This window comes from Mastomys coucha, unplaced genomic scaffold (assembly GCF_008632895.1).
Source record: "Mastomys coucha isolate ucsf_1 unplaced genomic scaffold, UCSF_Mcou_1 pScaffold9, whole genome shotgun sequence".
Classification (NCBI taxonomy): domain Eukaryota; kingdom Metazoa; phylum Chordata; class Mammalia; order Rodentia; family Muridae; genus Mastomys; species Mastomys coucha.
Genome location: NW_022196915.1, coordinates 15,439,772 through 15,453,641, shown reverse-complemented (window position 1 = coordinate 15,453,641; position 13,870 = coordinate 15,439,772). Strand labels below are relative to the sequence as shown.

The window sequence follows — 13,870 nt, the reverse complement described above, 5'->3', positions numbered from 1 at the left end:
GGCTTATTTTAGAGCCGAATGAAAGCAGGCAATTATCTTGTTCTTTGACTATAATCAGCAGAACAGGATGCAGGTAGCCACAAAGTGGAGTTATTTAAAACAGTAAAGAAAAAAAAATCAATTCCAAAAGGGCAATATTTTTCAAGTCTTCCTTTGGCCAGCATGTTGAGAAGGCAGGGAAGGCTGATTCTACGACCTCTTTGGGAGCAGTAGTATCAAACAGGCCCTTCCCCTTCCTTTTGCAATGAGAGGCAGGTGCACGGGCTCGGAAGCTTCCCCATGGTGATTCATTTTGCCCTCCCCAGTGTCAGCTGGGGTCTCTGGAAAAGATCCAGGGAGAATCCTGAGCTTCAAGCCATCTGTCAGTCAGGGAGTTGCCATGGTTACCACCAGGCAGCTGGTCTTGTAAGCCAGCTGGTTCATTCTGGCTGGGGACTCCTCAGTAGCCCCCTCAGCAGGAGTCTCAATATGATCCAGGACTTTGGTTCTGAGAACCTTTCTTGAGCAGCATTTGTTGTGATATGCCAGTGAGAGCTGAGCGTCGATATAGATGTGACTCTGTTTCTGAGACAGTCTCAGAACCGACTTCTGAGAAGAAAGCAGAGTTGAAGAGGATTCTGATTGGCCCGAGGCTCATTCTGACCCCACTACTGGTTCGTTCTGTGGACTTGGACATGTCAGGCTGCCTGAGAGCTGCTTTGTACTTTTGGCAAATGGGCTGATGTGCTCTGAAGAATCCATTGCTTATGATCATCATTCAGAGTCCAGCCAACAGCAGCTTCTTACCTCAGCCCTTAACTGAGAATGCAGGGATGGAAGGCCCTATAACATGTCCCTCTCACCCCAGCTTTGGAGGATGCCTTGGACAGCAGTAATAAACATGGCAACTTCTCAGTGAACTGTCCATCCTCTAGCCAGCAGGTGGAGGCCTTGACCTAGACTTCACCAAGGGTAGTGTGGGTCTGGCTCAAGGTCTTTATTTCTATTCCCTAAACAGAGCTGCTCGTTTGCAGGAAGAGAAAAGTAGGCAAATGGGAGGCCATTTCTGATGGAGAGAGTCAGCCAGGTGTGCATAGGTGATTGTGTAACCACCCCTTTGTGCCTTATTGTGCCACTGTGTGCCACTCATTGGTTGGAGCTGACCTCCATTGCAGTTTAATTAGGGATGGGCAGTTTTCCTTTTGGCATCCATACACAGATCTGAACTGTCTCCAGGAAGCTGTCTCAATTATGTCATGTCCAGGGGGCTCACCTAAGTAAGTTTGTCAGCAGGCAGTAATTTATGTATTTGCCTTGAAAAACAGAATTCCTTCTACATGATATATACTGTAGTAGGGGCTTGGGGAATCAGGGAGGTGAGAGACAGATCAGACACACCAGACTGGCCACATAGAGTGGTAAGAGTGGTAGCATTGTATTGTGATATTCTTTCTAAGTGTAGCAATAAGTGCACCATTGTTAAGCAATGGGCTCTTCTAGAAAGAGATTCTTGTGGGGGAGAATTCTACACTGAGAAATAGGAGTGAATGTATTAAGCTACTTGAATCCTTTCCATGCCAGGTTGGACTTTGGTTGGCTCCCCTTTAAACTGCCAGGAATTATAATGGGACAGTGGAGGGCAAGGGGATCATGTCTCTGCCCTGTTTCTGAGCATGAGAAAAGGCATGTGCTCCATTCACCCTTATTAATTAATTGTAAACAGGGAACTAAAATACCCAGACAAATTATACAGTGTTTCTGGGGCTGACAGTTAAACTTTTATCAGGAATGACAACAAAATGTCCACATTCTTGTTTCATAAATGATACTGTTCTTAAGCAAGGATGCACCTACTAGCTATTGGAGTGGTAGCATTGAGGATTGTGGGCAATGAACGCTCCTCCCTACAGGCTTCCCCTTCCCATCACATTAGGTCTTGATTCAATCCTAGTCTGTTTCCTAGTCTGTGGGAACAGGCAGATGGTTCTGCTACTTTATACTCTAAAGTGGCTCTTGCTGGTTCTCATCTAAGAAACAGATCATCCAGGGTCCCAGACTCAGTCAGAGTAACCTAGGAAGTATGGTGGTCCATGCCAACTATGCTTGTTTTGAAGTAAAATGGGGAGACTTCATCAAGCTGTATGGTTTTGTGTCTCCCTGAACTCTTTCTTCCAGACATCTTCAGTCCCTCCTTTTGCTAGCCTATATTGGCGATGTGATTCTGTTACAATTCACCACTATGCTCTATGCCTGTAATAGTTGGACCTCGTTCTGTTTATGCTTATATCTCATGTTGCTAGTGACCACTCACCTTGCTGGCCCTAACTAAGCATTATGTAGTGGCCACATGTCTTTATTTCCTGATGCCTCTGTCTATTTCCCCCACAGAATAACCTTGTACGACTACCAGGCCATGTGTAGAGCCAACAAGGAGAGTAGTGACAGTGCCCATGGACTCCTGGACGTAAGTACAGGCTGCTACCCAGGGAATAGCTTCTGCTGCCTTCAGGACCTGTGGCTCTCAGACTTTAGGGTAATCAAATGTACCTTATTCAAAATCAAGAATGGTTAAAGGTATTTCCTGACTTGACTCACTAAAAACTGTTTCTGTTTAAATCCGGATCCAGTGATTATATAAGTTAAAAATTAGGTCAAGGTCTTAGATGGATTAATGAACAGTAGTCCCCTTTTTATAGACAAGGTGGGGGGAGCTTCATTGTCTGTTACATAAGAGAATTAAAAGGATTTGGTTTGTTTAACAGAAATTGTCCTACTGAAGGAGTTGATGATATAGCTCAGTCCCTACATTTCCTTCCACATAAATCCTGAGGACCTGAGTTTGGATCTCCGGAATGTACATGAAACTCAAACAAGGCAGTATACATCTGTAAGCTTAGAGCAGATACAACATGGAGTCAAGAGAATCCCCAGTACAGCCTAGCCAGCCTGAATCCCTGAACTTCAAGATCTTTGAGAGACTCTGTCTCAAAAACCAAGGTGAACTGCAACAGAAGAAGAGACATCTGTCATTTACTTCCTGCCTCTGAGTACCCAAGCATATACACAACTGTACATACATATACATGCATGCACACACAGGAAAGTATCTTCCTTTTGGCTTGCAATAGTGTTCTCAGGCCAAGTGAACAGGTGGATTCCTCTGCTATTCTCAGTGCTTTCTGCCTTGGTGCTGCTTCTCGTGGGGGGGGTGGGATATTACAACCTAGGATCGAGGCATACAGTGCTGTGTCTTTAGAAACCAGCTCCAGCCTGTCAGAAACCAACTATTGTTAGTTTTAAAATGTAATTTGCAATGTATAGAAAGTATCAGTTTGACCCTCAATTACCTGAAAACTCAGAATTTTTTTCCTCTTTAAGGTATACCTCCAGATAGCCCACAGATGTATACAAATGTAACCTTTGCAATGTGATTTGGGGTCTACTAAAAGCCAACCAAAATGTTCACTTAAAGGCCAACATTTCAAAGCCATCTTGGTGAACTTAGCAGCCTCTGTGAGACCTGTGACCTTGGCAGTGTGGTATCTAAGAGCCAACTGTTTACCATGATCCTTCTACACAGGCTGAGCCAGAAAGTGTCTGAGATACAAGGTTTCTGAGAGGCAGCTGAGAAGTTGGACTTTATAGAAACTATCACTTAATGGAAACTTTAGAAGAAACATCACTTGGAATGGGGGGCTTTTTGTTTCCAAACTGGCTTTCTTGCACTTAGTATGACTATTCCTAGATTTGAAATCTTCCCAAGGCAGGTTTTCTTCATTCCTTTTAAAAAGTTCAATGACCTTATCATCCTCAGTGATCGTTTACACTTACAACCTTAATCCCTATTTGCATAATCCCTTTGTTTGCTCAGATATCCTTAGAGTCTGGGTCTAGCAGGTTCTGCCTGAGTTCCTTTTCCCCTGGCCTCTGGTGAGCCAGTGCCAAGCTACACAGCCTTGGGATTCCTCAGTCTATCCTCTCAGCTCTACCTCAGTGGGAACAAAGACACAGAATCAGCTCATGGTCTAAACTCTTTCTGGCTCTTTCTGGGGCTCCAGGAAAGTGATGGTTTTAGTGTCAGAACACCCAGTGACCAGAGAGCATGGGGATTTGAGGCACTTGGTTTTAAGAAATTGTTGAAGTTAATATCTTTCTCTGACCCTAAACTTGGAGGAAGAGAGTCCCCTGGTTCAGGAACTCGATGTTGAAAGCCTTACTCAAATCGAATAAAAAAATATACAGCCTTGCAAAGCAGGGTGGGCTGGGAATAAGCCCAATGGGTTTCGTTTGTTTGTTTGTTTGTTTGTTTGTTTATGTTGCTCTCTGCTGCTTTCTGGCCTGAGACAGGAACCTTTCAGCAACGGTTAGGACACTATAAATTTGTTCTTGTTTTTTACTTAAAACTGAATAATTCCTCCATTCCAAGTTCTGGTTCTTGTAATTAAAATGCTCAGAGAGGGGGATTAAGCATCTGTCACCTCAGAAACCAAGATCTGGCAAGCTCTTTCCTAATGGCAGCCACCAAAGGTGCCGAGGATTTTCTGGACCTGCTGTCTGGAGCCCAGCTCTCTGCCGGTGCCATCATCTGCCTTGCAGATCTGCACACCACTTACATATCTGGCATACCTAGGCACAAAGAGCCAACTGAGGGGGACATGGTATTTTCCAGAATTCAGGAAATTGAATTATCCACATAGGAAATATCACAGAGTAAACAATCCGACTGCTTTTTTTAATTAAAATATTCTGAAATAAAGATTAGGCTGTCAATGCCTTCTTTTATAGCATGCAAGGGATTTTCTGCAGGGATAAAATCACATGTTCATATGGTTATCATTTTTTCAAGTCCAAATATGTAAGTGCGAGAAAGGGCAGCCCAAATCCTACATAATTCATGGAAGGCATTAAAATCAAGTGTGTTCAATTTGTGCTTCTCTCAGTGAACGACGCACAGTGATGGAGAACTGCGAGTCACCTTTCCAAAGGGGAGCAGTACGAATTACCATTTGAAATTAGTTACATGATTCCAGCCCCTCAGCACCAGGCTGCGAAATATTAGCCCCTGGAGGGTAAAGGTTTAAGCATCGTTTGCTGAACTTCCTCCTTCCTCCCAGTGATAACCCTTCTATTAGATCATGTTTATTTTACTTGTAAATCACATCTCACTACAGGGGAGTTCAAAGTTTTAAAATGTTAGTTTTGGGATACAGTACCTAAGCATTTTCTCCCTTTAGCTAGACCCTCTCTGGTTTTTAACATGATATCCATCTCTCTAGAAGAATAACATTGTCTCTGTGTAAAGCCTTAAGTCAAACTACAAACATCTTATGTAATCCATTGTTTTAACGGGGTGAATTCTTCCCTTCAGCCCTATAAGGCCTTCCTCTCTGCAGCCAAGTGGATAATGACGGAACTTGTCTTGTAAGTACCATCTACTCCGTTCTTTTTAACAAGCATCCTGCTCCTCTGTTCCTCTGATAAAGTGAATGGGGAGATGGTACTTCTGTCCTCTCTGATCTTAGGTCCACGGAACACCTCGGAGTACTGAACTCTGAGACCACAAAGTTATCTTGTTTTAATGTTAGTCATTCGCAAGCGCTCTGCAAACCTCCCTGTCATCCTCGAGCAGACTAACAGCTTAGGATACGCAAGCCAAATCTATTTATTGTGGTTACTGTTAAATTTAACACGGATGCCTGGCTGTCTTAATGCTGCCTGGGTGGGCTGTGGTCAGGAGAACACACAGCTAAGCTGTCCACTGTTGCTCTGATGTCTTGGCTTGGGCAGGAGCCAGGTTTACAAGGGCTCCAGAGAGGGCTAGGGGCTCTTCCTAGGTATGAGTTAATAAGTTTACCTTATCAAATTGAGGATCCTGGGAGACTTCGTGACTTAGGTCAGACTTGAAATGTGACAAAGATGAAAACCCTGGCCTCCAGATGAGATGATACACTGCAGCAACAGTGTATTCCAGAAAAGAGAATTCCATGACTAGAATGTTGACCAGAACAGCAAACTGTCACTCTCCTCTTTCTCCCAGCCAGGAGCTAGTGCTATAGATTTAAGGCAAACCCCTTGCCGTTTGGTGAATGGACATTGTGATAAATTATATATATGTGTGTGTGTATATATATATATACACACACATATATATAGAGAGAGAGATGAAGATGTAGATGTACATACATATATGTTTGTGTATATACATAATATATGTGTATATAAATATATACATATAAACTTAATGTAAACCTATATTAATCCAACAATGTTTATACAACCAAAGGCAAAGAAGTGCTCTGTACATAAAATAGATGGAAGATACATTAAGGCTAGTGGTAGGATTTTCATGGAGAAGTAGCTGTTATTGATAGTAACCATGGGTCAGAAAAGGATATTACTAAAAAAAATTTTTTTAATCTATCACCATGATTTAGAAGGTGATTCATATTATCTTTGTTTGCATCCTTCACTAGCAATTGAGAAATTGTGTTTTTTTCTGGAGTTAGATTATGGCATGATTTTTGTTATACGTTTGGCCCACTCTTTGCTCCCATACACATTTGCTGAACTCCTATGTTGCTGCAGACCATGGTTCTGAGCAAGAAGAATGTTCTGTTTTTAAGTTCTGAAATAAGGCAAAAGGCCCTTTAGAAATTGGCTATTTATTATGGGATAAACTGGGCTAGAGGATAAGTAAATAAAGGTGAATTACTAGAGGCTGACTCTGACCAAATACCAGACATTTCTCAACTAGGAATCCCTCTCAACTAGCAGACCATGATCCTAGGCCACGGAAGGTAAAACAGCTTCTTTCCAAGTGAGCCCAAGCCTAGTAAAAACTCAGCTAGCCACAGTGATGTCCCAGAGTGCGATGTTATTTCTTTCAAATGCAAAGGGGCTGCACAAATGACATAAAGCCGTACTGCTCTACCCAGGGTTTAGCTGATCTCTTAACCCTGGGCTTTTCCACCGTTTCTTTAGGTTCCTGGTGGAGTTTAACCTGTGCAGTTGGTGGCACTCTGACATGACTGCTAAAGGTAGGTGACAACTGGGGTTTCTGTTCCTTAGTGTGAATGATGAATCCTGGGTCCCTGATGCTCTTCATCAGGGACCCATTGACTTGCAATAAATAAACCATGCAGGACAAAGTGACAGTTCTTCAGCTCTGTTAGCAGAAAGCCCTCTTTGCTAAAGCCTATGCCACACAGAATGCCACAGATTCTTTCAGCCCAAGTTCACTTTGACCTGTTTCCTCAGCAGGGGCGGAGGAGTCACCCTTTGACAGGGTTTGAAACCTTCAGAAAGGTGACAGGCAACAGGAAAGGTGAAGGGGAGGTAGACCAGTTAGCCATGCCCTGGCTGGAAGAGTAGATAGGTGTTCTAGTTTTGTCTGCACAGCTGCTGACACATGAGTTAATGATTTGAGTGGTGGGTAGTGGATATTCTCAGAAGCCCAAGTCTACAGTATGGCTAAAGTTAGGCTTAACTTTGGCAAACAAATTGATCTCACCAAGGCTCAGTTTCTCTATCATTAGCACAGTGGGAAGAACTCTGTCTCCATCTCTGTCTCCCTCTCCCTTCCCCCACCCCCGTGTGTCTGTGTGTGTCTGTGTGTGTGTGTGTAATAAGATGAGTCATATTACCAGAAGACCAGAGTAAGTGGAACCTAAGATGCTACTGTAATTAATTAAATCCCCAATAATGCAGATGTCAGGGTTGACATTGTCAGTGATATTTGCTATCATTCCATCGTTGAGCACTGGCCCCTGGCCGCTTGGAGGAGTCCAGGACCTCTGAGCCAGTGCAAGTTCTTAGATACTCTCTGGGTTTTTGTTTTGTTTTGTTTTGTTTATGTGTTTGTTTTCTGAATTTCTTAAATCTGTATGTTAAAGACTGGCAGGCTACTAGCACTCACTTTACTTTCAACTCTTTGTTGTTTTTTTAACTGTGAGATCATTAAGTGGTACAATTTAGGTATTGGATATTGACATTGCATTTTGTACCAAAGGAGTCTTCTGAGTGGATTTTCTGAATCTCTAGGCATTTACTTCTGTCCCCTCCTGAGTCAGCGCACACTAATCCCTCCTCCAGCCTATTGCCATCACACTGCTGTGCTTCTTTTACACCACACTAGGTTTCCTTGGTGACTATATATGCCTGTGTATTCTCATTAGCACCCAGCTGAGGCTGGGAGTGCAGTAGGCACTTTGCTCATCAAATACCCTGTACCAGGCATGATCCTACTAGGTTGGTTCCAGGTTTGAATGATAGGGTGTGTTCATTATCCTAGTCTACAAATTCAATGTAAATAAGTAACTGAGGTTGTGAAGAAGGTTTTACGTAGTTGACAGGACACTCCTAGTACCAAATAATGGCTTGTTAAGTATCTCCTAATGAGATCAATTTAGGATTACAGTTCACTGACAGAAAGGTCTATTATACTGATACTGCAAAATTTTTAATTAAATTTATAAAATATTAGTATGCTTACATAGCCATATGCAAGGACCCATGCCTGTAGGCCTCTCAGCTACTCAGAAAGCTGAGGCAGGAAATTGCTGTGAGTTTAGGAAGAGAAAACTAGCCTGAGCCATACAACAACATTCATACGCTCTACCAGGAATCATAAAAATATATAAAATGGATAAACAAAAGCCAAGACATAAGACCAGTGATAGGGATACAGTCAGAAATCAATATGAAGAATAGGGAATTAGTAGACAGAGAGCAAAATATGACTCATAGCAACAGCAAAAAAGACTATTATGTCCACTAAGGGAATGTTACCTCTGGTATGAATTTGGTTTTGTTGATATTATACACACTGTAATTTTTAAAAGGTGTGATGGGGCAAAACCAAATCGGTAGAGCTCGAGGGCCTAGGTTACAGCTTGATTAGCCTCTCTACACCATCTTCCTATGGTCCCTGTAACTAGGAACAAGAACCCACTCCATTAAAATGAAGCTATGCTAGCTCTGCAGAAGCTGTCTAGCTGGCAAGTCGGACCCTGCCTGTGTAGACAGGTCTGGGAATCTCTGGCTTCCCTGGTGCTTAGTAAAGGTTAATTAGATATAGCACAGGTTTGAAGTGGGCACGGGAGCACATGTGCATGAGTCTAGTGCAAAAGTGTGTGTTCATGCTTGAGGGGGGTGGGATGACTCTTTCTTAGGAATGAACTTTGTGCTGAGGGTTGTAGATGTGTCATCTTTTGGCGATTAATTTATTTTCCTGGCATTCCTCTTCACAACTGAGGACAGTTTTCTCTCAGCAGTTTCTCTGTGTAGCTGAGAATGATCCTAAACTTTTGATCCCCCTGCATCTGCCACTCCAGGGCTGGGATGCTGCCTTCTTTATTCAACGCTGAGGAATACATCTTCCTGAATGGTAGACAAGTAGTCTACCAACTGAGCTACATCCTCAATCCCCATGAAAGACAACTTTTAGGTCAAACTCCACTGTCAGAGCTCCCATTCACACCTTGTCCTGTCATCTCAAACCTCTATGCTACCTTTTCATTTCAAAGCTTTTCATGAATAATTACTTTTTTTCTTTTCTTCTCTTTCTGTCATTTGAGAGCCTGTCCCTGTGATCTGTGCTTTGCTTGGGGATGTATTGTCTAACTGAGGGGAAGCTCTGTCTCCCAGCAGTCACTGTACTATCTGGGGACATTTTTGATTGTCACAGCTTGCTACTGGCATCTAGTGGGTAGACGCCAACATGCTGCTAGACATTCTACAACTCTCATGACAGCTCCTACAACAAACCGATAGCAGAGTCAGTAGGGCCAGCATGGAGAAGTTAGGGCCTTGATGGGGGGTGGGGTGCAGATCAAGGCATGGTGGCATGAATTCTATAGACACTCTAGAAGGTTCCCACTCCAAGCATTACATCCCCTATTTCTTCACAGCTGTCCCAACATGGGTGAAAATTATAATGTGATACTTTAGTCCTCAATGCTCTGCCTCAGGGTCTTCTTACACCCTTCCTATAGATAATTTCCAGATGTCCCTTTACTCTAGACCACCAGTTCTCAACCTGTAGTTCATAACACCTTTGGGAGGTCACATATCGGATATCCTGTATATCAAATAATTTACATTATGATTCATAACAATAGCATAATTATAGTTATGAACTATTAACAGAATAATGTTACAGTTTGAGGTTACCATAACATTTATTAAAGACTCTCTGTATTAGGAAGATTGAGAACTACTGCTCTAGACTGTCACACCTTCATCACACAGATTATAAGGAAAGCTGGTCCTTTACATTGCTACCTATGGTGTGTTGACATAAAGTACTTTACCATTTCCAGACTGTTGGGAAACCCTTTTAGATCCCCTTCCAACTCGTCCCTTCACTTTAGCTGAAAGGCAGCCACTGTATTACATATCACTAGATCTCTCTAAAGACACAAGTCATGTAGATAGGTAAGTAGATAGAAGCAGAAAGACAAAGAAAGGGAGGGAGAAAGGGAGGGAGGGAGAAGCAGAGGGAAGGAGGGGGAGAGAGAGAAGAAGGGAGAGAGAGAGAGAGAGAGAGAGAGAGAGAGAGAGAGAGGGAGAGAGAGAGAGAGAGAGAGAGAGAGAATTCTCAGCTGCCTTTCTTTGAGCATGATGTGGACCTGTATTCCCACATATGAACTGTCTTACTCAGACCCTCTACCGGGCACTAATATGATTTTTGCTATGTTGTATATGAAGATGCTGAAACAGATGCATGTATGTGAATTCATCCAGGGGATGCTGTTTTAAGAATATTTTGTTAAAAGTCTGTGTAAATCCTGAATCTAGTGCAGGGGAGGAATGGGGTCAGCACCATCTTGACTTGCAATTCATTCTAAATTTACCATTCTCTCACTAGATAAAGACTCTGAGCTGAGATATATGTCTTTGTTTTAGCTAAAAATGGAATCCATAATTATACTGTTTATCTGCCTCATTTCCTTGATGAGGGAACTGTGGAAGCCCGCTTCTACTTGATTACCACAAAGGTCTCATTTGGGTGAAATTTCACAAAGAGAATGGAGCTTGCTGGCACCCTGTTATGGATGGGGATGTATCCACAGAGACAAAAGCAGAGGGAAGCTATTCAAATGGCACATCTATCCATTCCCAACTGCCTGCACTTAATTACTGTGAACCCAAGTCGGTTATTCTCATCAGGGACATTTGTTGCTAAGGGAAAATTCAAGCAATCTGATTGTGTGCATGTCCCCTTGAATGCTCTATGGGAAGCAAGTGGTAGGTCATGGTGACTTCAGCTTCAAATACTCCTGTAACTGGAATGGGAGACATATCAGAGAGAATCAGCCAGTGTGGCTCCTGGGGGGATTCTGTCCAGGTGCATACCTAGACCCTGCCACTCACAGCTGCATGCCTTTGAACAGGCATCTTACTTTCACAGTCACAATTTATTTTTACATATATGTCTTTGTCTGGCAAATTATGCAGTAGCAGAGCTTTGCTTATTGTGTGGTGCTGAAGGGTCCGTTCACAGATGCACTGTGACTCTACGTGGAAGCACGGCCTGAGATTCTGTTGAAAGGGTTTAGTTGCTTCCATTTAAGTAAACGGAGATGGCAGAAGGATATCACATAGTATAGAGCTCTTGCCTAGTATAGAGCATGTATTTGATTTCACGCCCAGCATAGCAGTCAGTCAGTATATACATACATAAGATTGTGACAAGCTACTCTTCATAGAACTTAAAGCAGACTGTGTCCAGATTCTGAGCCACAGCTGTCTCTTCCGGGAGAAGAAGTGACCTAGGTTAGCATCAACATCTTTGAATACCCTTACCTTTGTTAGATCACGAGGTTTGAGTGCCCAGACTTAAAATGGAACTCAGTAAGTAGGTTGCTGGCAGCTTCGGTTATTGGTTCGAAATTCCGAAGATAAGCAGTCCTGGCTGGTAGATATGGATGGTGTTTTCCATGTGCTCCAGACAGAAAGGTCCAGGTTAGTTAGAGTAAATGTGGCTATGGCTTTGTGGGATAATTTGTAAAATTGCAACTTCCAGCCTGTCTACAGCCATGCTGTAAATAGAGTCAACAGTTATCGCTCCATCAGCATGAGTACCCTACAATTGTCCAAGGAAAAAGAATTTCATCTCCAGGGAGGATCAAGGCCAAATGAGCTTTGCTGTGGACTTTTTGGATCCATTCCATTATAACAGGGCCCAGACAATTAGAGTTAGAGATGGTGAAATTATCGGGCTTATTTGAATCATGTGTGTGTGCTGCCTCCCTCAACCTGACTCTGAGACCTCTCACTTTGTGCCATTGGCCTGACTTCACAAAACCATGAAGCATGTTCATGCTGGAACGAAAACAGCCCAAGTTCAAAAAGTTGTCTCTGCCACCTACTCCCTGGGTGACTTTGGACAATTTAATTCAGTCTCCTCCCTTCCGCCTACTCTAGGAAGGAGAGATTTTTTTTAAAGAAAAAGAAGTTCCTACTTCCTATTTTATTTCTTAATCTTTTCATATTTTGTTGTTAAATAAATTTGTGTACCAAGCAGAACAGCACCTGGCACACAGCAGTTCTTTAACAAACTGAGTTGTTTGTTAGCAGGTTTTACATGATGTATGCATGTGAGTGCCTTATTGGCTTATAATCCACACTATCGTGTATTTAATTTTTATTTCATTTAGAAATGAGCTTTTTGTTTGTTTATTTGTTTGTTGTTTTGTTTGTTTTTTTCTAGACAGGGTTTCTCTGTATAGCCCTGGCTATCCTGGAACTGACTCTGTAGACCAGGCTGGCCTTGAACTCAGAAACCCTCCTGCCTCTGCCTCTCAAGTGCTGGGATTAAAGGCATGCGCCACCAGTGCCTGGCCAAGAAGTGAGCTTTTTGAGATTCAGATACTTTAAATATAAAAAGCGAAGCTGCCTAAATCGGACATTAGAATCACTTGCCAGGCAGAGAAAATTAATTGTGAAGAACTGTGAAAACAAGATATGTTGGCAAACTATATCCAGATGGCCCTGCTTCCAGGTAAGAGTAAGGGAACAGTGAGGTGATGCAAAGGGATCCACGGAAAACTACCTACTCTCAGGCACTGACGAGGGCCCGGGCATGGAAAGGGAACAACTTCTTACCTTCTCCCTCAGGGACAAGCAGTTTGTCACAAGTGACTGAATTTCTCCCATTTGTTTTATCTGTTTAATGTGCTTAAAAAAACAAACTAACAGAAAAAGAAAACAAGCAAACAAAAACACTATCCAAGGGGAGATGATGGAGAGATGGAGACATTTTTCAGAAGAGCATTTGTCTTGTGTGTGAGAGAGAGAGGAGGGGAGGGAGAGAGAGAGATTTCTCATGAAAAGCAGTGTGTACATTAATGCTTCCTCCTCAGTCAAGCCCTGTGAGGTGACCTCAGGTCAGTTAAGTCACACGCTCTGGTGAAAAAAAAAAAAAAGCTGAACTAGACTCTGAATTATTTTCTTTTAAATAAAAAAGGATATTCCAGTACACTATGATTCCAAATAGTTTCCTCAGTGGAAAAATACGTATGTTAGACACAGTTGTGTTAACATATAAACGCATAGGACACAGCTTATGGGTGTCCTAATAATTTTTTTTGGAGAGTAAAGAGTTTATTTCATCTTATATCTTACAGTATATTATGAATAGTAATCAGGACAGGAAATCAAACATGAACTTGGAGGCAGACACTGAAGAAGAGGTCATGAAGGAATAGAATTACTATCTTGTGCAGACTGACTTCTTATTCCAGCTGTGCAGGGATGGCCATGCAGTAGTAAATCATCAGTCAAGAAAACACTCAATGATCTTTTGCCTACTAGACAATCTGATGGAGACATTTCCTCAACTGAAGATTCCTTTTTCAGTTTGACTCCTGTTAGACTATATTTGATTTAA

General features: G+C 42.4%; 1 protein-coding gene across 2 annotated transcripts in view; it reads left to right on the top strand.

The window, feature by feature from the left end:
• The window catches only part of Cacna2d3 (calcium voltage-gated channel auxiliary subunit alpha2delta 3), an 816,591-nt gene that overhangs the window by 758,893 nt on the left and 43,828 nt on the right, over positions 1-13,870 (top strand). For both annotated transcript variants that reach the window (XM_031361417.1, XM_031361418.1), the window contains 3 exons: positions 2,368-2,443; positions 5,348-5,400; positions 6,961-7,016. In XM_031361417.1, the coding sequence (XP_031217277.1) occupies positions 2,368-2,443; positions 5,348-5,400; positions 6,961-7,016 (185 nt within the window). The remainder of the gene's footprint in view (positions 1-2,367; positions 2,444-5,347; positions 5,401-6,960; positions 7,017-13,870) is intronic.